We start from the raw sequence: 26,108 nt of genomic DNA, 5'->3' as shown, positions 1-26,108 counted from the left end.
GAGTTTTGTTCCTTTCTGATTCATTTAAGAGCAGAATTCTTTTCAGGTCCCACATGTGAGACTCCACAGTGAGCACCCCTCCCCTTGGAATGTATGCCGAATCTCATCCATTCCCCATATGACAAGTGACTGGTCTCAACTACAGGATTTCAAGAATCACATTAACTCGGAGTTTGACCAACAGTTGGAGAAGACCCTGTTCTCCCTGTTGGCCTTGAAACTTAAGGCTCATCCACAAGACGATAATAACGATCATGATTGCTCAGCACTGGGGACCTCAAGTGTCACCATCATCAGAGTCACTTGCTGTGGTGGTCAGGCCAGTTTCCTCTGGGGAATGGTTCAGGGAAGATCCATCTGAACTTTAATCAGAGCTAAGTTCCACACAAGTGTATTTCATCCCAAGACAACAACCGGAATCCACTCACTGTGTGACTAATGTACCAAGGTTACCATCAGTCTTCCAGGTGAAGTCACTTCACATTGCTCTTCCCCCTCTTAAGCACTAAGAACCTGAGAGCTATCTAACAGAACGTATCATTTATGATGTGCCTCTCATCAGCTAACTCTTCGTCCGCACGCTGTGGTTCAAGTGGGTGTTACAGTCACCCACTTCCACTGACCCTGGTCCTAAGCCACGGCTCTGATTTTCTGTGTGTACTAAGAAATGCTGAGAAGTGTCAGAGAAATGTCCTTTCTTTTTGACTCTGACTAATGGCATCCTGGGAAAACCACCCAGAAGTGGCCCAGAGAACAACTGTGACTGTGTGGGAACCCTGATTTAATACAGAATCCAGCGCATATTTAGAAATAAGGCAGCAGGCACAGGCTGTAACAGCAAGGCATCCCTCAGGCAGCCAGCTGCAGGCTGTGCGTGAGTGTAGGGTTGGGTTTGATGTGAGATGAGGGGCTGCATCTCAGGTGATGGAATTCTCAACAGCTGTGCCACAGACAGAAACAACTCTAAAAGAGAAGCAGGATGCTAAGCTAGGATAAGGGTTAGCAGCTGGGGCTGAATTTGGATGGACTTATGGGGGGCCATGGTAGAGAGGCAAAAGAAGGAACCTCAAGAGGCAAAGGGATGCTGGGAGGTGATAGCGCATGCCTTTAATCACAGCACTCAGGAGGCAGAGACAGGCAGATCTCTGAGTCTGAGACCAGCCTGGTCTACAGAGTGAGTTCCAGGACAGCCAGGGCTACACAGAGAAACCCTGTCCTGAAAAACAAAACAAACGAAGGAGGACAGGGACATACCATTACAGTAGGTAGTTATTTTAGCAGGATTAGTCTGACTGGCCTAATGCTAGGTCTCCCGGCTGATAATTCAGGTAGCTCATGGCTATTTGCAATGGAAACAAATGGAGGAGAGAGATTTTTTTTCTGGAGCTGAGGATTGAACCCAGGGCCTTGCACTTGCTAGGCAAGCGCTCTACCACTGAGCTAAATCCCCAACCCCGAGAGATTTTAATGAAAAAAGAAATAAAGCTTCAGAGAAACGAGCTGGGTAAATGGTATAGAAGAAAACCAACCAACCAAAAGAGGAAGGTACAACCAAAGTAATAGGGGAAAAAAATTACACACATGTCAGAAATCAGGGAGGGAGCCATTCTGAGAAGGAAGAATTCCTGCTCCTGTGCTTGAGAGGGTAAGTCATCACTTTTTATGAGTAAAAGTCTATCTTTTCCAAATGGGTAGAAGGCATTTAATGGGTGATCTATTACCACCAGCATTGTGGTTATGTGTGTATGTGTGGGCATGCTTGTGTACAGACATATGCATGTCACAGCACACATGTAGAGGTTAGAGGGGAACATACTGATGTTGGTTCTCTCCCTCAACCACGGGAGTCCCAAGGATGCAACCTGGGTCATGAGGCTTGGCAGCATGCACTTTACCTGCTGAGACACATCAATGGCCCTGAATGCTCTTTTTTTTTTTTTTTTTTTAAGCTAAAAAATGATCTATTACATTTAAATGTCTCTTTAACATCTTTATTATTGCTGGGGATTTCCTAAGGTTCTGGCAGGAAATTATGAAACACAGGGGAAAAAAAAATCCAGGAAAGACCTTCGGGAATGAAAGAGGCTGGCACTGTCCATAATCGCCACTAATCTCAAGCAATATCAACACCAGAGATAGAAGAGGTCCAAGCATTGAAGGCCCGCTGAATCAACAAATCAGACTTCTGGAATGAAGAGATTCAAACTTCAAATGAGTGATTTTTTTTTTTTAAGTGCACACACACTGCAGTCACGCTCCTGATAGTGTGGAGGCACGTCTCTGCCACCATTTCTGAGCTAACACTTGGAGATAAGTGCTAACCAAGGCAAGAATGCTATCCACCAGGCTCCACACTGCTCCCATTGTCTGCTGCCTCCCCCTCCCCAGCAAGAGTGGGAACGAGTTAACCCAGAGAAAGCCCTCCTGACCCGGCCTTGAGAAAACAAAGACACAAGGGGAAGGATTCCGCGTTATTTATTATTAAATGCTTGCTCTGAACACTGACTGTCACCCCCTCGTATAAAGGCCAAATAAAAAAAAAAAAAAGCAACGAACCCAGATGGCTCGTGGTGCTTTCTGCTGAAGTAGCTACCTGACGGGCATGCTCCAACAAAACCAAAGTTCATGACCTTAACTAAACTACTTCTACAGAGAGGCTTTTTCCTGCTCATTAATTTTCCAATGCATTGATTTACTCCATTGTCTGGGGATGTATATTATTATATTAGAAAAGAAGCAGGTTAAGGGATTCCTTGGGAGTGTATAAATAAGATCTCTCTATCTTCCTTGGGAGACCATGGCTCATCTAGCTCATGTCCACACTGCTGAGAAATGGGACTAACAAAAGGCTTCGACTTACAGACTCTCTGGTGGTTGCCTTCAATGAATTTCAGTATTCACAATGCAGGCTTGGCTTTATTCATTAACAATAACTTCTCTAAAAATGAAGTTATTCTGCCTTAGGGTTGCAGTGCTGACATTTCTCTGTGCCAGATGTAGCCTCAAATATATGCCAATCAATTCCTTATGACCAAAAGGAAAGAAGAAAAAAAGAAAGAAAGAAAAGCAGCAGCCCATGAACATGACAGCAAACAGTACCTTTAGCAGCAATAGAAATCAACAATCTGGTTTTAAAATTTGAAAGATCTAGAAAACACTGCCCTGAGAACACCTGTCTGTCTGTCTGAGGCCTACTTGGAAAGGACAGGCTGAAAGGTACCAGTTTAAAAGTACACGCATTAGTAAGTGGTATATTAAAACCTGCCTAAAAGACACGCAGGGAGCTTTCATAGGAGGTCAGTGAGAGAGTATTGTTCATGTCTCCATTATCCAGGCTTTGACTGCAAACAATTGGTATAGTTATTAGAGAAACAATGTTCACAAATGGCTTGCATTGAAACATTCCAAGAAGCAAGGGCCAGAGAAGGACAGCCAAGAACTAACAGGCAGGGGCTGTCTTGAAAGGCAGTCACAAAGTCCATTGCCAACCTTAAGCATTCCTTAGCGCATTTTGGAACACTGGAGTCTGAGGCAGAAGGTATGGGAGGGTTCTAGGTCTCAAGAACCCAAACAGCAGACTGGCAGAGCATTCTTTAGTCTGCATGCATGGACACCGGTTAGCATGACACTGGTATATCTTTGCTCAGGACTCTCTGCTGTAAGACAGCAGGCCAGGGTGTGTTCCAGCCTCCTGGGTTTACCCCAGTGTGATCCAGCACTATGGTGGCATGTGTGAACATCCTCAAAGTGAGAGATTGGGGTATAATCTGAGCCCACAAGGTGGTCCTAGGAACGAAAAGAAGAGACAAGGGCATGCCATAGAAGGAGCCGACTCAAGAGCTAACTCAGGAGCATCAAGTGATACTATAAGGAAATGGGGAGACATCCAAGCAGGGAAGGCAACTGTTCTCAAGCTACTCTTTCCAAAAAGTGAACAATTAGAGTGGTGCTGAGGACAGAAAAAGGATGGAGGGTTGACCCTCAACAAGATTAGCAAACAGAACTATTGTCAAAGCTAATCAAAATGACACATCTGAACAGTTGAACCCAATGCTACTTGATTCAAACACAGACCTGGATTTTTTTTAAAACAGTCTAGAGACAATACAGTTTTTGAAAGAGCCTTCCCTACATAACTCTGTAAATAGTAGTAATAATAGTGTTGATAATAATGACACACATAATGTTTATCATGGCCTAGCTATATTTAGTACACTCTTGAAATCTTTTCCTACATTAATTAAGTTAATCATGGACATTCCTTCCAGGTAGATGCTATTTCTGCTCTTATTTTACAGACAAAAACCACAGAGAATGTACATGATTTACCACAGCTGGTGGCGGTGATGCTGCAGAATTAGGTACCTGAAGGTGTAAGGCTTTGCTTACATCACTTTTCTGTAAGGTTACTGTAAACGATAAGGAACATCCATAGGACCTTCTGGATGAACTGGTGCTTTGAGCATCATTATGATAGAATAAGTAATCACATGCACATTTAATTGTGCTAGCATATGAAATGGCACAATTCTAAGAGCAACACAAGACACTCCATGCCTGTTTCACACCCTTGAGGCAGTATTATGCTCAAGTACGGGAGAGTAACTAAAAACATGGGCTTTATACAGCATGTCTAGGCAACAGGAAAGAGTGACAGATGGCACAGGCGCTGTGGGGGGCAGGCAGTCATGTTTTAATATGCATGCCCTCCCTGCTAACTTACAGTGACATCTTATTGCCCCGTGCTAAAAAAGCAGCTACAGAAATAGAAGCACCTTTGAAATCCGCTCGAGAGCGCGGCACAGAGTAGGTGCACGCCTGCTAAGATGAACACCCCGCTTACCAAAATGAACATTCTGCTCAGATGTTTCCTACACTTGCAATAACCAACTCTAAGTTTAGCACATTGTTTTAGGAAACACGGCAGCTTGGACTTTCCTTTGGGCTGTGCTAGAGTTTGAACCTAAGGCCTGCTGCACGGTAGACAAGCGCTCTACCACTAAGCTACATCCACAGTCCTGGAAACACACAACCCTTATTAACTAGTACGTAGATCACAGCTCACTTTAAATTTCCCATTTCAGCCAGAGTCAGTTAGTTGTAAAATAGTCCCCGTGGAAACAACAGGAACATTGAATGATCTAATACTTTTAGACCCATGACCAGTTTCAAAACAACAAGCACCCCACTAGGTGTGGTTGGTACTTATGGTCCAAGCAACTCAGAAAGCTGAGGCAGGGAAAGGACTTGAACCATAAATTCAAGACCAATCAGGGCAACATTATGAGACCCAGGCTAGCTATAGTATACACACACACACACACACACACACACACACAACACACACCACATGAACACACACCACACCACATACACACACACACACACCACATGAACACACACCACACTCACACACACCACACACACTCACACATACACACCACACCACACCACACCATACACACACACACACACACACACCCCACACACACACAACACACACACACACACACACACCACACCACACACACACATACACATACAACACACACACACACATACAACCCCCCCACACCACTTGAACACATACCACACCACACACACACACACACACACACACACACACACACCACATGAACACACACCACACCCCCCCACACAGACACCCCCCTCATCACACACACACACACACACACACACACACACACACACACCACACATCCCCCCCACACACTATACACCCACACACTACACACACACACAGACTCCACACACCACAGGCAGTTAATTAAATGCATGATTTGTAGGTCAGGATTATTTTATTATTAAGTCATGCCATTTCACCAAACATCCAGGACACATACAAGGAACAAAACTCCATGGATGCTCATTAGGAAAGGTGTGGATTGGCAAATCTAGACTAGATAGGAGCGATTCAAAAGCCCTGCCTGAGGTGGTTTTCTGCAGCATCTCAAAGCAGGAAAGCCCCACGCAGTCCACTTTCTCCAAACACCATTCATAACCACCCAGGCCAGGCGCCCAGCCCTCAGGGGAGCGGAATACATTCAGGGCACTTCTTTAATCTAAGACTTTCAATTTCTTGAAACAATAAACTGAGGCAAGCTGCTTTCTCCACCCTGTGGGAACCATGATTTGGTCACTTGCAACAACCTCCCAGACAAGATGTTGGACTCTCAGAGTCAAAGGCTTCCCTCCCAAAGGCTGGCCCTTTCTTTCCCAGATAAGTATGTAAATTCCCCTCTCCAGCCCCCGCTCAGAGCTAAGCAGCCGCCCAGCTATTCAAAGCTGTGTTTCCAGCTCGGTCCAACGCTTTCATCATGAATGCATGAATGAATGGGATGCTCACAGCCTGCATAGCTCACAGCTCCGCACAATGCCCAAACACACATTTTTCCCACGAGGGCATTTCGAATTCGGCCTTCTGCTTTTAACCTGCGCTCTTAGAGTGCAGTCTGTGTGGGAACACTCGGTGTCACTTGTTGCATACATTGTGATGTTTTCAGCAAACATTTGTCACCATCTAGCTAAGCATAGGCTTGAGGACAACTCTGGTTGGCATAGCCAATTCTCCCCCCCCCCCCTCACCCCGCCACCTCCCACTCTCAGTGCCACTGAAAATTCACCTTGGGTTGGGTTCTGTTCTCAAACCTTGCAAAGAAAGCTACTGGTCCGGTGCAGAAAGGACACACTCTCCGTCCTTTATAGCCACTCTCCCTACCCCGGGTGTAAACACCCTTGGGAAGTCCATTTGGTCACTTGAGGGACGACACAAAGAGCATGCTTTTAAGAACATATGTGTCCTGGACGCCATATGCGGGCCCCAGTTGTCTAGGACCGCTGACCTTGGGACCCGTTCTCCATCAGTCTTTTCCCACTAGACCACCTCGGACGCCAGTGGCCCAGAGGAGGCCGCCTTTCTCCTTCCATGGTCTCTCTCTGCAGCACAGGACAATGAGGGGAATGCAGGAGAACTCCGTTCCCATTCATTCCAGGAGTGGTGCACACAGTCAACCAGCCCGGCGGTCTCCGCCAGTCACAACCACTCAGGTGTTGGGTGAGGAGTCTGTGGCCCTTCTCACGTCCCAGACGCCCCACTCTCGCCATCCACTGCACTGCTGGAACTCAAGGTCCCGCAGAAGCTAGAAAGCAGGGGACCCCCCCCGAAGCCCTCCCCCCGCGCCCCGCTTCCCCGGGTCCCCGGAGCCAGAGGAAACCGAAGTCGAAGGCTCCTGGAACAGCCACTGTCCTCGGGCTGGGGGACCGCTTCCGCCGGCGTCCCAGCCCCGCGCAGCCCGCAGCAGGTCCGCGCTGCGCTAGGGTGCGTGCGCCCACCCCACGGCCCGGAGCGCCGCGCTTTGTCCCGCGGCCCCCGCACGCTCCCACTCGCCAGCCTCCGGGTCACCCGTGTTCCGGCCGCGGGGCTCACCTCTCTGCTGGCTCTGCACGGTGACCCAGAGCACTGAGGCCAGGAGCAGCAGGAGCGCGGCTCCCTTGCCGCCGCCCTGCATATCGCCGTCGCGGCTCCCTACGCTCCCGGGAAAGGCTGCGACCACGCTCGCTGGCACTGCGCGAGTGTGAGCTTCCTAGACCGACCCTCGCCTGGTGCGCAGGCCCCTCGGACACACCCCCGCCGGCCTAGCTGCGCCCCGCCCCGCCCCGCCCCGCCCCTCCATCCCGGGGTCCCTCCCCCAGGAGGCACCCTCCTCGGCCGGGATTTTTTTCACCTGGAGGGTCTGTCCTCCAGGGGGAGCCCCGCCCTGCCCAGGTCCCTCCTGGGGGTCCCTCCCCCACGGGGCGCCCTGCCTTCCCCAAGTCCTTCTTTAGGGTGCCTCTCCCAGGTGGCACTCTGACCCCAGACTCCACTTGGGGTGAGCTGCTGCAGCAGGGGTCCAGTTGGAAGGGAGGAAGAGAGAGAGAGAGAGAAGCCAGAGACTTTCTGCTGAGCCTGGGCCTGGAGGGCAAATACCAAGAAAGTATTTGCCCTGTTGACCCTTTTCCGTCTGTGGGACCTGTGCAGTCTTGGCCAGTCCCCGGCTTCAAAACTCTTATCAGGACATAGTCCATCTTTGCGGTACCCCGGGCCTTCAGAAAAAGCTCTTAAGGTTTTAGTTTGGGGTGGATTTTGTTTTTTTTTTCCTTCAGAAAATGAGTAGTAACTTGTTTGCCTAAGGAAGGCACAGATGGTCGCCAAGTACTTTAACAGTAGGTATATTTATACTACTGAAGAAACGGAGGACTCCAGGTCTCAACGTTGATTTTGAAAAAACTACATTCAATCCTAGAAAGAAAATTAATTTGGCTTCCTCGCAACAGTATTCATAGCGCATTTCCACACTATAAGCATATTCTATAATGTCTTACACAATCCCAGCGCCATTTTCTTTTTCAGAGAGGGAGATTTTTCTTTTTTTTTTTAGCCAGTTGTTTAAATTAATTTGAAACCTTTACCAACTCCAGTGTTTCAAAGCACAGGTCCTTAGCCACTTAATGAGTAAAATTTAACGAGAGTACATGGCTATTACTTGTTAAAAGGAAGTACAAAACAACAAGCCTGTAGAGTTTGCGCCTCTAAAAAAGATAGACTGGGGCTGGAGAAACAGCTTGGTTGCTCAGAGCTCTTGCCCTTGCAGGGGTCAGAGCTCAACTCATGCTCATGATCATCCCTAATTTCAGTTCCAGGACCTAAACCCCCTCTTCTGACCTCTAAGGCACTAAGTAACGCATGTGGTGTGCAAACACACGTGCAGGCGAAATAATATTCATACACATAGAAAAGAAATGCGCTGTAGCTCAGTGATGCCCCTCACCACACCACTCAATTTTAAATCTGGAGGTTCTTAACTATTTAAATATTAACGTGAATACCTAATTGTTAAATAAATTATTTTAGGCAAATTAAGTATTTAAAAGTAATTATTCAAGCATTAAACAATTAGAACATCACAACTGTTTCTGCACTGAAATAACTGCCTACAGAGGCTTATGCATTAGATACATGCACAGGGTCGCCTGAAGTACAATCAGATGTTATCTCCTGAGACTTTTGTCTATGTGTTTATGGAGGGAGGGGGCAGTTAGCAACTCTCTTGTGAGAGAGGAAGTGAGTTCAGGCCTGTCTTAGGCACTTGTGTTAGGTCTGGAGCTAGAGTTCAGATCTGATATCTAGCCCAGTTTCCTGTACCTCGTAACACTGAAATGTTGGAGGCCCAGATGTTAGGCCAGAAGGTCCAGAAAGCTTCCTCAAACCTTAATGCCTTCATATACAACCTGCAGGTCAATTACACCTGGTTCTTGAGCAACAGGCAGGGAGCCCAGGCTTGTGCTTTCAAAGAAGGGGTCAGTCAGCACCTCTAGGGGGCTAGCATCAGGAGTCACAGGTCATGGTTTATCACTGCTCAGAATTAAGCAGGAGTGTTTCAGCAAACGAGGATTTCACAGTAACACACTTGGATAAAATGGAATGGTAAAAAAAAAAAATCTTAATTCCTAATGTTTTACAAAAGTTCACAGCACAGATTTTTCCACTCTTTACTATGCTTGGAAAAAACCTAAATCACCTCCAATCTTATGAGAGTGGGTTGACCTGTTCAGGGTAGAAAATGAGTTCAATAAAATGTCTGACTTTGCTGAGAGCCTACGAACACTTCCTCCTTGGACCAGACACTAGCCCTGCCTCATGTCCATCCTCCACAGCTACGGACCACTCTTGGAGGATGGGAATGCAGTAAGAGCCACCTTGTTGTCTGGACTGCAAGGCTACTGAAGAAATAAAACATTATCTGTGTCCAGGCATGTTGTAGAGACTTTTATAAAGGTCACCTGGCCTTACTGTGCCTTATACCTAGAGTGGCCAGGCTTTCCCTGTGCAGTTAGCAAAAGGAAACCACCATGTGTTTCCAGCAGATGATCCATCTTTCAATGAAAAGAACAGATGTGTTAGTCTTTGCCTGGGGGGGGGGGGGGGAATTAGAGACAGGCTTTCTCTGTGTAGCTTTGTGCCTTTCCTGGAACTCGCTTTGGAGACCAGGCTGGCCTCGAACTCACAGAGATTTGCCTGGCTCTGCCTCCAGAGTGCTGGGATTACAGGCGTGCACCACCACTGCCCGGCTTGTTAGTCTTAATTAAATAATGAGGTAGTTACTCTATGGGAATCATTTTCAAATGAAACAAAGGAAAAGCTGAGTCTTACCCCAGGTTGCAGCCCTGATTGACAAGCTTCTTTCTATCTCATTCAGAACCGCCTCCCTTAATTACGTTCATTTACATATTTAGTCCTCACTTTAGTAGTTTTTTTAAACAAGGTTTCTCTGTATCTGGATATACAAAATAATATCCATGACTTTTTCTTCGTCTCAGAGGTTGGGATTTTATTTTGTTTTGATTTGGGGGGGTTTATTTGTTTTGCTGTTGTTTGCTTCCTTCCTTCCTTCTTCCTTCCCTCCCTCCCTTCCTTCCTTTCTTCCTTACTTTCTCTTTTCCTGAGACTAGGGTTTTGCCATGCAGCTTTGGCTGGCCTTGAACTCAGAGCATCCATCTTGTTTCAGCATGCCACGTGCTGGGGTTATATCACCATGCTTCAACTTTGCCTCTTGAATTCTGTCTTAATTTTGCTCACTATCTGGACAATTTTACCCTTAAATAAAACATTTTTACACTTAAATTTTTATTAAGTTCAAATGCAGTTTCATTTATTTGTAAGAGAACAGAACAAAGTAGGTATAAACACAGGGTCAGGAGGTTCTCTTGCTTTGCCTGGGCCAGGACTGCATTACCCACTGAGGATTCTTCTCAGCATTCCGTTGAGACCTTGTGTTCGACAGTAACTCCTAGAGAATGTTTCTCAAGATATTGCAGAGCCTCTCCATTGTCCTGGACATCAGTGGGATGGTCCAACCACACACCCATATTCTCTATTGTCTGATAGTGTCACCACACCCACATGCTTTTTGATAATAGTCTCCCCTCTCTTGGAGTTGAGGTTACCAGAAGAATACTCAGTTCCCCACCCTATTCCCACCCTGGCTACCACCCTCTGTGGCTTGATGAATGGATCACTCACTGAGACTTTTGTTTAAGGTGCCTAAGCTTCAGGGCTGTCTTGGTTTCTTCTATCTTAAGTTCACAAGCCAAGAAACATTCCTCTTTCTTTCACTCCCTTGTGTTTATGTCACTCAAAATGGAGTCCTGATGCACCTTCAAAATATTCATATATCTATCTTCCATTAACCACCATAGGACATATCATGGGCAATGTGCCTTCTTATGGTTCGTTATTCCTTAAGGGATTTAAAATAATTTTATCTTATGTATCTCAGATTCCAGAGTAGAGTATACAAAATATATTAATCAGAAATAAACACGAAGTTTACATAAGAAAAAGCATAGGATAAGTGACACAAAGATCACAGGCTGCTTATGACAGACAACAGCTTGTATATTTGTTTGATGGGTCTTTATAAAAATTACTTAAGTTTTGACCTTATTTGTAACATGGGTGGTTAAAAATAAGATCAGCAGAAAGATGGGGAGGCAGACATAGGGAATGGGGAGGGGAACATACTGAATGTATAATCCTAGCACAGAACCTGGCATCCAGCAAGCCTTTGGTAATTAGTTCTTCCTACCCCACCCTCATAATCATAATCACTTGGATTAGGAAGCAACGTGGGACAGTGTTAGGACACTGTGATGTCATCTGTAATACAAGTGGGCAGATTTGCAACATATGGTTCTTAAAGAAAGCAGGCCAGAGGTAGGGACAAGCTATTATCAGGTGTAGCAATGCATGCCTCCAGAACTCAGGAGGCTGAGGCAGGAAGATCTCAAATTCAAGGCCAACTTCTCTTACATGGTAGAGACCGTGCCTCCAGAAAACAAAATAACTCCCATCTCCTTATTTAGTTGTATGAATGGAAGCCATGAGATCCGAAGGAGAACAGGAAGGAAAGATCATCTCTCTGAAAGCTAAGTTACCAATAGAAGTTACCATAGAATAGCAAACAGTCATATCAAAAAAATCAAGAAGACTAAAAAAAAATAATTTGGCAGAGAACTGGTCATTAGGAAACTTGATGTGTGTTTTTCTTTTATAAAGGAAGGGGAAGTCAAATTGATGGGGTTCAAGACAGCTGTTCATAGGGACATATAAACAACAATTGTCCCCTGGACTCCGCAGGACATCTCTGCCTGCTGGGTGTCTGGGACAATAAAACCCTTCAGCAGGGACACCAGAGTTTGCAATAGCAGCAGCACACTGTATGTGTGCCTGGGTACCAATGACCTGAGAAGTCAGAGTATTTGCTTAGAAGGGCTCATCCTGGCTTGTCATTGTGAAATTTAAACTGCTACCTTGTTGGAAGGGAGACTTGGAAACCATCCTGTATTCCTGATAAAGACAAACATTCTAGAACTGTTGGTTCTCTGAGAGTCGTTTATCCAGAAGCCATCAAAAATCCACCAGAGAGTACAGGGGCTCCCACCCCAGCGGTGGTCCAGTGACGGTGGTAGGCAAAAGTTGGGAAGAGGACATCACTAAGAAACAGATCTTGTTGCCTGGATACCCAGTATTCTTTTAATAAATGTGTTCAAGAGTTAATATTGAAGGAAAAAACATGGGGTACTGAGAATTCAGAAGCCTGTTAGTAAAATGTGTAATATTTATTAACTATTTTATTTTTAGATGGGTCAGTTACTTCTATTTCAGCTTCTTCTTCTTCTTCTTCTTCTTCTTCTTCTTCTTCTTCTTCTTCTTCTTCTCCTCCTCCTCCTCCTCCTCTTTCTTCTTACTTGTGTTTTTTTTTTTTTTTTTTTTTTTTTTTTCAAGACAGGGTTTCTCTGTGTAGTTTTGCACCTTTCCTGGATCTCACTCTGTAGACCAGGCTGGCCTCGAACTCACAGAGATCCACCTGCCTCTGCCTCCCGGGTGCTGGGACTAAAGGTGTGCGCCACATACAGCATTCAGTGTTATACTTCTAAAACTCAGCAGGTCATACCTGTTCAAAACAATTGCATTCCCCTGGAAAAACTCATACTTTTCCAGCTCGACCGCATTGCACATTTATAAGCTCAACTCTTCCTTTTCCCAGCTGAGAACTCCCACTCATCCCCCAAACCCCAAATCCAGCATCTTCTCCTCTAGACACCCTTCTGATTCTTCCAGCCAGCTACTTGCTCCTTTGTGTCACCAACACACTTTGAAATGCAAGCTGTGCTGTGTTCTGCTGCTGTTATTGACATGTTTTTCCTGTTACATAAGAAATGCTTGCTGCTTCTCACTTTCCTGTCCACACAGATCCCACAGTGCCTGGAACTCGATATTCACTGAATATGACAATAATGTGCACTGCTGTCGTTGTGTCTTGGCTATCCTAGGCTATGCTAAACATATTACATAAACTGTCCCCAAGTGCTATAGAAGCCCCAAGATTAAGCCAGATGTGGTGGCGTGCACAGGCCTATAATCCCAGCCTTCCTGAGGTTGAGAAGAAGAAATAAAAACTGGAGGCCAGCCTGGGTACTATAGTGGTGAGTTCTAGGACAGCCTCAGCTACATTGCCTGTCAGGGTCTTACCTATAAATAAATAAATAAACAAGTAGTAAAATACAAATAAAAAACCAATCCTAAGGTGACAGGACAATGTAACCTATGAAGTAGTGTTCTGAGTTACAAAATGAAAACAGTTTGCTCTGGGTTCAGGAACCGGGCCAAGTCCTTCAGAAAAATAGCAGTGCAGCAGGGAGGAAGGGGATCATCAAACCCACAAGGACTTGGGGCAGAGGGCTTAGAAAGCAAACAGGAACCAAGGCAGTTACAAACCCGTGGTTAGGGAATTCACAGCCAAGGTCATCCACCAGAACCAGATGGCGAAAAGCAGACCGCAGCAGTGGGAGCTGTCTGCCTTGCTCAGATTTGTTGTGTCTTTGTTGAACTGGCTCAAAGCTCGCCACCTGGAGAACCAGGGACAGGTTGGCTGACCTTGCACACGGAGCCCAAGTCTGGGGTAGGAAAAACTAAAAAAAAACTCATGGACCCTCTCTTTCTTCTAGTAGGAGCAGGAAGTGAGAAAGAGAGAGCAAGGAGAGCAGGACAAAAATCATTATAGCACCTGTCTGTATGTGTGTGTACACGGTGTTTGCATGTGTATATGTGTGTGGTTTATAGTTATGTGCAAATGTGCTTGATCATGAGTGCACATTTGGAGGTTGGAGCAATACCATGGGGTATTTTCTTCTATTTCTTTCCACCTTAATTTCTGAAACCGGTTCTCTTACTGAACCTGGCACTCAGCATTCCAGTCAGACTGCTGCGGGCCTCAGCCCTGGTGATCTGCCTGTCTCTGCCCCACACCCACTTAGGAAGGGTGTGAAATCCTAACAGTCACAGAGGATAGATTGTACCATCAGTCTTCTCTAGCCATGTGGACAACCATGGGATGCTGCTGTTGTACCCTGTGTAGTTAGGCTGATGATGCTAAGGCCTGGACTGAAGATATAGAGATTTGCTCTTCTGGATATACTTCATGAGTCCAGGATAACCAGATATGTGGCATTTACAGTGTGTTAGTTCTTGTCAAACATTTTAGAAATGACAAAGTCTATGAGAAACAACTGGGAACTTTTTTTTCTCCTCCTTACAGCCTTGAATGAGACAACACACACTCATACTATAATGTCAGACTTCTTCCTAGTCCCCAAGCTAGCAACTGATCAGAGCTGATTGGGACAGATAGGAAGCTCAGAAGTGAAGGGCAAATTCACTGTGCAAGAGGAGAAGACAAGGAGCTGGACTGATGAGGTGTGTCTCTCTCCCATGCACTCCTGCAGGATCCACCTTGGAAAGGTGGGTTTCTTCCCCATGACGGGGACCAGAGCATCTGCTCCCTCCCCCCGCCATCCCGTGTCCTTCTAGCCTTGTCTTTTTGTTCCCATAGATTTTCAATTTTCCAAATAACAATCAGCATTTTCATCTTTGCTTTGGATCTTTTCTGTGTTGTTACTGGCCTGAGAAAAGACCCTCCTGGATGGAGCGAAGCATGATAAGGAAGTAGGTTGTGCTACATCACCATGCTGGGATTTTAGAAGAAGGCACCTGGTGAGGATCTGGGAATCGAGGCTCTGAGCAGAGGCAGTTTGAAATTATAGTTTTCTTTTTAAGGGAAAGTAATCTGTCAGTAGTGAACGGACAGAGAAGAATTAAGAGAGATGAAATGGGTGTTGTCGCCATGATTTTGACTACAGGAGGACTGTAGAGAGAGGTGGTAGTGGGAACAGAGAGAACACAGAGATTTCAGAAGGAAATCACGCAGTAGTCACTAATTGGAGACAGATGACAGAAGAGACCGGAGTTGCAATTCTTCTCCCTGAGACTGCAAACTATTAGGTAGGAAGGTGAGCGAGCCAATGGCACAGGAAGTAGTGAGCACAGCTGGATTGTTGTGGTTTAGATGTTCCCAGATAGTCAGATGGCCATGTTACAACAACAGCTTGGAATTCAAGACAGATGGCAGCTGAGGTCAGAGCCCCGTCTTTTCTGCCTGCTCTCAGGACTGCTGTCCCCTGTGAATGGAGCAGCAAGTAGTGAGGAGCTGCACTGGAATAGAGTTCTAGCACACAGTTGAAAGCTTCCCAGGTGGGGGCAGGGGGTACAGAGTGAAGGGAGAATAGCATTCATGACTGTTGTGTAGGCAGTTGGAGGCTGAACAAGCATGAGTTTTACTGAGTGTGTGCTAAGCTGGCCTACTTAGTCCTCAGGGCTACAGGTAAAACTATGGGTGGCTGGAGAAGTCAGCTGGCACAGCTAAAAAAAAGTGCATAGCGGTGGCATGTGCCTCTAGTCCCAGCACCCAGGAGATAGGGCCTGGAAGACCCAACAATTGAGGCCAAATGAACTAGAGCAAAGCCTGTCTCAAGAAACAAACAAACAAACAAACAAAACCAAAACAAAACCCAACCAACCAACCAACCAACCAAATGGAGGTATAGTAGTGTGTCTATATATCTTAAAGGACAGAAGGAAATCTGAGATGAGACCATTCTGAAAGGGAAGAAGTTTGTTCTGCTCACGAATCTGGTAGATGGGGCATTCATGAACATGGCATCGGCCAGAGCCTTTTGTGGCATCTACTCAAGGCAGGAAGTGGAAGCAAGTGGGTACCTGCAGAGCAAACCAAATACAGGGATGCCCTTACTTTGTAACTCATTTTGAGAAAGAATCTACTCCCATGAGAAAGACATTAAGCGCATCAGTTCTTTGAACTGACATAACCACCTCCTGAAGGCTGCACTTACGAAGTTCAATGGCAGTAAAATTTCTCCAGGTACTTCAGAAGGGACAGACTATATATAAACTACAGAAGTGGGTTCTTTTTGCCATGTTGCAAAGCCTTGGCTTTAAAGCAATAATTCTTATTTCTTTCTTCAGATGATTGTGTTGAAAAGCCAGGTGGAGGCTTTTCCTGCACCTTCCCTGGCCTTTTCCATGTGTCTGCAAAAACTAGGTGTTTGGAGGAACCAGGGATGGTATTCAAGGGACTAGAGTGCAGGAGTCCACCATAGCCAAATGTTACCGACAGACATTAGAACCAGAACAAAATATCTCCAAGGACAAGAATGGGCATGAGTCTATTGCCCAGTTGCTGACTGTGGGTGACAATGACGATAAAGAATAGAGCTGCCAGGCAGCCCACGGGCTCTCCTGGCTCACCCAATCCCCAAGGAAACAGGCTCAGAGTGTATGCTTATTAGCACTGTTTCCAACAAGGAATCATGTATGAACTCCCTAAGTATTTCCATCAAAGTGGAAGCCCAGAGGCATACAATCTGAAACAAGGCTTGATTTAGTGACTGTATTAATTTGAAAAACAATATTCTAAAGTTGAGGGGGGCGGCAGGGCTACCATCTAAGTAAGATGCCAGAGAGCATACTTCTAGATGTTGATTCTATGAAGAATAATACACAATAAACCATGACACAGGAAAGAATGTGAATCAAACCCCTGAAGATTCACTGGAACATGGGCTATGACAAAGATCATAGGATACTGAGAAACTGAAAACTTAAAGGCAACCGCCAGAGAGGGTGTATCCTTAGGATATGCTGGGGTATGTTGCAGAAACGGCTTCTCGAACTGCAGAGGCTCAAAACTACAAAAAACAGCTTTTGTGATCCCCGGAGGTTGGAACTGAGTTTTCACTGACAGCATGCAGAGGTTGAAGCTGATCTGATGGAGATGCTCGCCCCTCCTTCCCCCTCCCCTCCTCTCCTTCTCCTGTGTTTCATTTGACAGTATATCACTTCTATCACAGACTGTTTTTGATTCCTCCATCCGTCAGCCTGTCTCCCAAGTGTTAAGATTGCAACATGTGGGCCACAAAACCTGGCTTTGCAGTTTTATTTTTAAAATAAACTTTTCGGATAACTAAGTCAAGAAACTGAATCAGTCACATGCTGGTCCCTAAAGTTTACATGCATGTTATGTTAGTCACACCAGGTCAAAACATAAAAGGAGAGTGGACTGCTATCCTGAGCCCCTAGGTGGAGAAGAATTACACACGCTGGGGGAGTAGGGCCAATGAAGACCACAGAGAAAGTCTCAAGACTATGGAAGGACCTGGGTGGGAGATGCAAAGAGTAAACTCAGGCCTAGGAGTCAAAGCTTTGAGAGGACTGTATGGGGCTCATACACTTGGAGCATCTACCAACAACTACAAACAGCTTAGGGCTTTTCCTGTATCCTGATTCCCCACCCCCAAGACCCAATCTAACATACACTATTCTGTGTCAGTCTGCAGAAGGTTCCACGCATCACCCCCCCCCCCACACACACACACACACCAGGCTCCAGATAAGACCTGAGACAAAGCATGACCAACTTAAGGCCTCCTTAAGGAGGCTTGCAGCTCTTGTAGAGGACTTGGGATTTGGTTCCTGGTACTAAGATGGCAGGTCACAACTGTCTGCAACTCCAGTTCTAGGGGATCTGACACCTCCTTCTGGCCTCTGAGGGCACTGAGCATGCATGTGACATGAAGAAATACATGCAGGTGAAATATATATGAAATAAAATATTTAGTACTCTGCAATAGGCTGAGCTTCTGTGTTTCCTGACAGCCATAGATGAGATTTAAAATTCGAAAGGCCAAGTATTTTCATTTTTCAACAAAAAAGTGTGTATCCCAGGAGATAAACACTTAAGTGTAAATAAACCCAAGAGTGTTATTTGTTGCATGTGATTTATTCACATTGTGGACCATATTTTAGTTACAGGTTTGCAAAGTCCAGAACTCTCCCATCACATTCTCTGAGTCACCTTCTCTGAGCCCAGGGCAACGTTATGTGTTTATTAACTCAGGGAAGAGACTGAGATAATGAGACCAGACTTGTTTATTTTTTGATTACTCACATTCCTGAGGTATTTAGGCCTGAACGAATCATGGGGAATGCACAGGGGGCTCTTGTTCTCTGAGGTTATCTTTCTCAGATGGCAGATGTTTAGAAGGAGCCTCTACTGGATCTCACGTCATTTAAGCCCTGTCTTTCACAAATGCCAATAAAGCGTGAGGAACAGCAGGCAAGAAGTTAACTTGTAGCCCTGCCACTCACTCATAAAAAGCAACGGTCCAGAACGTTAGGTAGAAGCAGGGTGCGGGTCTAGGTCCATTTTAATGAGAACCAATTGGTGTTAGGCAGACTTCTTATGTTTCAGTAGGATATTAAAGAAGGATGCAAAACATATGAAGTTGAGAAAAATAAACATTTCAAGAGAAGAGCCCCATATGCCTCTCCTTTCTTCAAGTAGCCTAGAAATGTCTCCCTTCAAAGCAGAAGGGTGAACTCCACAGCCAAGGACGGAAACTGAAACAACCCATATGGAGGAAAGGGAAGGGAGGTTTAAGGAAGGTCACACAGCACATGTGCCAGAAACAATGTCGCAGGGGAATCCATTCTTCCCTAGGCTGTCACTCATTCAGCTGGAGGAACGACCTGGTATGTGCCTTTCAACTGAAGAACTATATTTTCATTAACATCTCACTCCAGATTGGTTATCAGGAATGGCTCAATGGACAATTATTATTCATGAAAAATTGGAAGTTAATTAGAAGATGACTACATATGATTAATTTTAATAAGGGCATTTGTGTTCTTCGGAGCCTGCATAGGGATGACCCCGGAAAGAGGACAATGCTGATCATAACCCAACTTCCTTCTTACCAGTAAACCCTTATTTTACTCAGGTCCAAAATGAGAAGTACTTGAGGGAGGCTTGAGCTCTTTCTGATCCCTGGGAGTGATTCTGGACTTCTACTGGCCAGTGATCAGCTTAAGCCACTGGCTCCTGACCTACTTGTTTTCCTGAGATGACTAGAGTCTATCTTATGGTATTAGAAAAGCCAAAAATGATAAATGATGATATGATGAAATATATATATATATCCCTCATTCCTGATGAGAAACATTTTCCTCACTTACAAAATGTGTTCCTCCCCCTTCCTTTCTTCATTCTTTTCTTCCTCCCTCCCTTCCTCCCTCCTCCCTTCCTCCCTCTCTCCCTCTCTTCTTTTCTTCCTTCCTTCCGTTGATTCCATCCTTACTGAAGCCACTGCCCTGCTTTATGTCATGGACATTAATTAGTCTCACATATAGTCAGCCTTCTGCGTTTAAATATTTTACATCTAGAGAGATTCAACCAACTGTGGATTGAAAACATTGAGGAACAATATTCTGAAACTATACTGAACATGTACAAGCAAGGCATTGGCTATTCTGAATTTGCTAGAGATGGTACACGGAGAGCGTGTCTAGGTTCTGGGCAGACACTATGCTATTCTATACAGGGGCCTCAGCATCTGCAGACGGTGGTACCTGGCTATACAGCTAAAAAGACACCTGGGATGAAACCATAACTGTTAAAGTAATCATATGGATTCTTTTTTTTTTTTTCAATTTCCTGACATTTTGATAAGGAATTTTCATCCCTGTTTTTGAGGAGTATGAGTTGATAGTATTCTTTGATTTGTTATGTGTATTCCTAGTAGTGGTAGCATTTTATTCCTGGCCTCAAAAATAAATTGTAAGAGTTTCTTCTTGTATTTATAAGACTGTGTATAGAAATGATTGTATTATTTCTCATTTAAATGTCTGGTGCCAGGCAAGTTATGGCTCCATAAGTTTTTTCCCATGAAAAGATTTTATTTTTATTGTATACACACACACACACACACACACACACACACACACACACACACACACACACATATATACATACATACATAAACATGAACATATATACATATGGTGTGTGTGTGTGTGTATGTTAGTATATGTGAGGGTGCATGTTGCATGTGTATGTTGAGTGGGAGTGTTTTGGAGGCCAGAGGTTGTCTGTTTGATGGCTTTCTACTTGTTTACTAAAGCAGTTACTTCTTGGTGAACTCAGCTCATCAATTCAGCTAACGGAACAGTCTACCTTTCCCAGTGTATCCTCTGTCACCACTGACTGAGCCCAGGGACACACAAGCACTACTACGCCTGCTGGGCCTGTACGTGGGTGCCGGGGGTGGGGAGGGGCAGCTCTGCCTCTCACGCTTGCATGGTAAGCACCCACTGAGCCACCGTTCCAGTCCCATGAGGTTTTAAACCACATTGATAGAGAGTGATCACGGTATGTCTTTCTTCTTTCAGCTTATATTTTGTATGAAATTTGTCCATTTAATTGAAGCTGTGAGTTTTGTGATAAAAACATTTGCATGGATGTCCTTCTTATCACGTTAGAAGGTTATCTTGGAACATCAGCTTTCTTACCCCAATGGCAGTTACTCATTTGTCCTTCCTGTTTGTTTCCGAACAGTCTGTCTAGAGTATTTTTTCAAGTCCATTGTTCTTTTAAAATGTTTTGATTCTGCTGATTTCTTCTCCCAATGTTTTACTTCCTTCTTTTTATTAATTTTTGTTCTGATTTATCTTCACTCTTTGTTTATTTGGGTTTGATCTGCTCTTTGTTTTCCAATCTCCTTAGGTGAATGGCTAGGTGGCCAAATTGTTAATTCAAAATGTTCTTTCCTGATTCAAGCTTTCATCTATACATTTCCAGCTAGCCTTGCCTTAGAACCCACCACGTTTCCTGATGTCCTGGTTTTGGTTTTGTCCTGAAGCTATGTAGAAACATGCTATTTACATTTTCAAACATTTGGGTATTTTCCAGACTTTTATCACTGATTTTTTAGTTTATTCAATTGTATTTAGAAACTACATTTTATGTTTTAATTCTCCTAAGTGAGAATTTGTTTTTGGTACACATTATGTTTATTTTATTGATGCCCAGTATACTTCGGAAGAGAGTATGTACTCTAATATGGGGTAATTACCCATTTTGTTAAGCTGGTTGGTTGTGTTGGCCACATCTCACCTCGACTCATTTGTCTGTCCCGGCCTTTGTTGAAAAGGAAGTGTCATCATATCCAACTGGAGTTGTGCGTTTGCTGAATGCTCCTTCAAGTCTGGTTTGCCTTTCCTTCATATATATGGAAATTCTGTCATTAAGAACATGGACCCAAGTGATGATTTAAAAGTAAACTGACCATGTGATAATGAGGTATCTAACTTTTCCCTGCTCAAATCTTGTGTACAGAAATCTCCATTGCTCTATATTCCTATAACCGCTACCGTTCCTGTTCGACTCCCATCTGCCAAGGCCTCCCTCATCACCATCATCACCCATCCCACTTGCTCTTCTGTCCTTGCTGCATCTGCCTTTAAAGGGAGCTCCTAGGGATAGTGCTAGGCTCTAAGGATTGTTCACTATGACAGCTTCTGTCCTCTAACGGAGCATGTGCAAATTGGGAGATCAGTATAGCCAGCTCCCAATTCATCACCTTCTTGTGTGCACCCTTTTTGGACATCTGGATCAACTTTGTGTTTATAAAATTCTCTTTTTACTTAATTAATAGCACTTTTAAAAGCTTGTTCTTGCTTTGAAGTTACTGCACGGTTACAACATAGAAAACTTGAAGCCTTTGTGAGATTGTCTCACATTCTATTCTTGCATTATCAACTTCAAATTCACAGTGTTGGCTTTGTTTGAAGTTGGAATATTCCTCCTGAATAAATTTTGAAACCGAGAAAACATGTTTTATTTTACTCACAAAACCACCATTACTGGAGTTATCTTATTTTATTTTTTTCTGTTGTATAAAGCTAAGTTTTCATCTGATTTCCATTTTCTTTTCCTTGGAGGATTTCTTATACCACACCTCATAGCTCTGCTGGGGATGAGCTTTCTCACCTTGTGTTTGGAGGACCTGTTGTTTTGTTTTGTTTTTTCTGTGCTGAAAGATGGTTTTCTTGGGAATAGAATTCCAGGGTGGCAGCTGTTTTATTTCAGTCCTTGAAAGACCTGACTCTGTTGTCTTCCAGCTTGAGTGTTTTCAGAGGCAGCCTGCCATAAATCCTGTCCTTGTTTTTCTGTGTGGAGTAGACCCTGCTCTCTTGTCTGCTCCCATCATTTAATATTGCTCATTTTGAGCACTCTGCTGATCATGCATCTTAATGCATTTTTTCTTTTAATATATTATATATTGTGTGGTGTTCATTGACATGTTTAGGTTTGTTGGTGTGTGGTTTTGTCATTAGGAACATCTGGAGCATTGTTTATTTAAAGATTTGTGGATTCATCTTTCTGGGACTCTATTGTAACACAAATCTTAAAAGGTCTTATAATAGAAAACCCAGAGCCAAATATTGGGGTGAAAGCTGAAAGATCAGAGAAGCAGAACAAGCCAGCCACAAGTTCTTACCTCTAGGAAATCCTCAGTCTCAAGAGAGTGAGTTCCTGTTTCCTCACACTTTATAGACCTTTCTGTGCCCAGACGTCGCTTCCTGGGATTAAAGGCATGTGTGCTTCCCAAGCAAAAGCATTAGATCTCAAGTGCTGGGATTAAAGGTGTGTGCCACCACTTCCTGGCTCTATTTCTCTTATGTATCCTGGTATGGCCATGAACTCACAGAGACCCAGACATGTCTCTGCCTCCCGAGTGATAAGGTGTGTGCCACCACTGCCTGACCTCTATGTCTAATCTAGTGGCTGGCTTTGTCTTTTGATCCTCAGGTAAATTTATGAGGGTACACAATATATCACCACACTCTATGGCAGGTATAGCACACAGCCTGCAGGTTACTGCCAAAGGTCCCGTAACTAGGGTCTTCTGTTCTCTCTCTTTACATTGATGTAGCCTCTATCACTTTGTCTACAGATCTGATGAGCTTTTCTTCTTTGCTATCTGATGTTAGCATTAGTCAGTATCCCTGACTTTAGTGATTTTTTTTTGATCTCTAGAAACTCCACTTGACTGTTTTTACTTCTCCACTCTTTCTTTTTCCACATCCATTCTCTTTCTTTAGTTTTTGAGCATAAAAATATCTTCTAATCCTTGATACTTTGTCACTACTGGGCACTTTTCTCTGTCAATGGATTTTACTTTTCATTATAGCTCACATTCTCCCCTCTTTGCCTGTGACTTACAACGGGATGCACTTTCCATGTGTGCCTGCTAGATTTTCTTTTGTCTCTTTCCCTTTCTAACTCTTGAATGGCAGTTCCACAACAGTTAAAAGGTCAGGGTTGGCTACAGAGTGAGGTCCCGTAAAATAAGTAAATAATTTAGTCCCGATGACGCAGGTCTGTAACCCTAGCTCCTTAGGATGTTGAAGCAAGAGAGTCTCAAGTTCAAGACTAATGAGCAATTTAGTGAGAACTTTATCTAAATAAAAAAAAAGTTAAAAAGAGGTCTGGGGAGATGGCTCAGTGGTAGAACACTTGCCTGGAGTGTGTAGAGGCTCTGGGATAAATCTGAGTACCACTAAACAAATAAACAAACAAGCAACTAGCTAAATTGAATTAGTCCAGCTGAGTCCTCAGGAAGATCTTCAGGAGCTGAGGCATTAGGTGACATTGGACGAGGAGATATGTAACCTGCCTCTGACTGCCTCGTGTAGCAAATTCCACTTGAAAGTATGCATGTAAACTGAAAGAGGGAACAGAAATAAAAGTATGTTATTCCTGGTATTACACTTTGTCAAAACAATAAAGTATTATTATTTTAAGTATTGACCATAGATCAAGCTTCTGTAGAGGTGAAGACAGGTACCATTAGTCACACAGATACATAAGCATACAGATGTCATCAGGGTCAATTAATTTCCTTTTTTTTTTTTTTTTTTGCTACCATGTTCTTGTTAGTTTTAGTTACTAAAAAAGCTATAAAGAGATATTCATCTTTTTGAAGCAAATATAAAGTTTTTTTCCTATTTCAAAATTAATTATTGTTATCCTATTTTTTTCTAAGTGATGTTATGGACAAGAATAAATCTAATCCATTAGAAAAATTCTTGATCCCATTTTGGGAAAAGAATCTGGAGAAACCATGCATTTGTATTTTCTTGTCCCAAGAATCTAACCGTGACAAAACCCTTTCTCTTCTTGTTACGCAGATAGCTGGTCAGAACATGTCTACCGACAGGCTTAAATACTGTGGAAAATGTAACAGAAAAATTACCAAAGTCATGGGTTCAGTGGAATGCTTTCCCATCACTGGGCACCGGGAGAAAGAGTCATTAATAAGGCCATGAAACCCAGGAATGCTGGGGGAGGGGCTGGGCACACACAGGAAGTGCAGTGGAGGGAGGAAGGGGAGATTTCCGGAGAGATGCCAACAGAACACAGGAAGCAAAAAGCTGTAAAAATCATCTGTAACAACGTCAATTGTTTAGCTTTGTTGTTTTGAGTTAGCTTCTCATATAGTTCAGGCTAACCTTGAACTTGGCATGTAAATGAGGATGGCCTGGAACTTCTGATTCGCTTGACTCCATCTCCCAAATTCTGGGATTATAGTCACAGGCCACCACACCCAGTTTGACAAAGGCAATTTAAATGCAAAGGGAAATTAAAAAGCATTTATGAAAAGTATGTTTCCCAGAGGTGCTTTCTAGAGCGCTATATTCTCAAATGCCAGCTATCGAGGAATGGCTTGCCTTTGGAAACAGGAAGGAAACTGGAACACAGGAGAGTTGATCTTGTGTGTGTGGTTTGGGGTTGCAGATTACAAAGACTTCTTCTGACCTGGGGAGTGTCCTCTGCTTGTCCTCAACCACAACCTCGCACTGTTCTGTCTTAACTGGAAAACAAGATGACTGAAAGCCAGCTGGGCCCCGCTCAAGAACATGCTCAGTCATGGCCACAGAAATACTTCCCAATGTTCACTCTTTGTACTCTACAAAGCTTTCTGCTGTGGATATCACTCTGTATAAATAAAATGCTGTTTGGCCAGTGGCCAGGCAGGAAGTATAGGTGGGACAAGAGAGAAGAGAATTCTGGGAAGTGGAAGGCTGGGTGGAGACACCGCCAGCCGCTGCCATGACAAGCAACATGTAAAGACACTGGTAAGCCACAAGCCACGTGGCAAAGTATAGATTAATAGAAATGGGTTAATTTAAGATAGAAGAAGTAGGTAACAAGAAGCCTGCCACGGCCATACAGTTTGTAAGCAATATAAGTTTCTTTGTGTTTACTTGGTTGGGTCTGAGCGTCTATGGGCCTGGCGGGTGAGAGAGATTTGTCCTGACTGTGGGCCAGGCAGGAAAACTCTAGCTACAGCTTTCCACATTCCCCGTCTCACACTGAGCCCATCTGCACTAGTGTCATCTTTTTACAGATGAGGCAGCCAAGGCTCTACTCTATGGGACCCCAGCAGTGTGTGCCCTTTAGATAGGAAGGTCATTGCCTTAGTCATGGCAGCTCACTGCCTTCCCACGGATGGCCACATGCTAAGCACCTGAAATATTAATGTAAAGGTATCTGGTCTGAATGGGTCCACTTGAGTTCACTGCTTGAGTTTGCAAAGACTGAAAAGGTGCCGACCAGGCTAGACTCTTGCTAGAAACTAGGGGAATACTGTTCTCTACATGTTCAAGCTGCAAGAGGTGTCCTTAAAGTAGAAGGAAGTGGAATAGAAAATACTAAAGGTTATGATGGAAAGGTAGAGGAGGGATGGATAATGAGATAATAATTTCTAGTGTTCTTACAAGTAAGGCAACA

General features: G+C 44.2%; 1 protein-coding gene across 1 annotated transcript in view; it reads right to left on the bottom strand.

Moving 5' to 3' along the window:
* Positions 1-7,574, bottom strand: part of Lama1 (laminin subunit alpha 1) — a 130,227-nt gene extending 122,653 nt beyond the window's left edge. The window contains exon 1 of the mRNA XM_036173624.1: positions 7,448-7,574. Within this exon, the coding sequence (XP_036029517.1) occupies positions 7,448-7,529 (82 nt within the window). The 5' untranslated portion in view covers positions 7,530-7,574. The remainder of the gene's footprint in view (positions 1-7,447) is intronic.
* Between the last annotated feature and the right edge of the window lie 18,534 nt (positions 7,575-26,108).

The sequence above is a fragment of the Onychomys torridus genome, chromosome 23, assembly GCF_903995425.1.
Source record: "Onychomys torridus chromosome 23, mOncTor1.1, whole genome shotgun sequence".
Classification (NCBI taxonomy): Eukaryota; Metazoa; Chordata; class Mammalia; order Rodentia; family Cricetidae; genus Onychomys; species Onychomys torridus.
The sequence above is the reverse complement of the archived record's forward strand: the minus strand, read 5'-3'. Positions and strand labels throughout refer to the sequence as shown.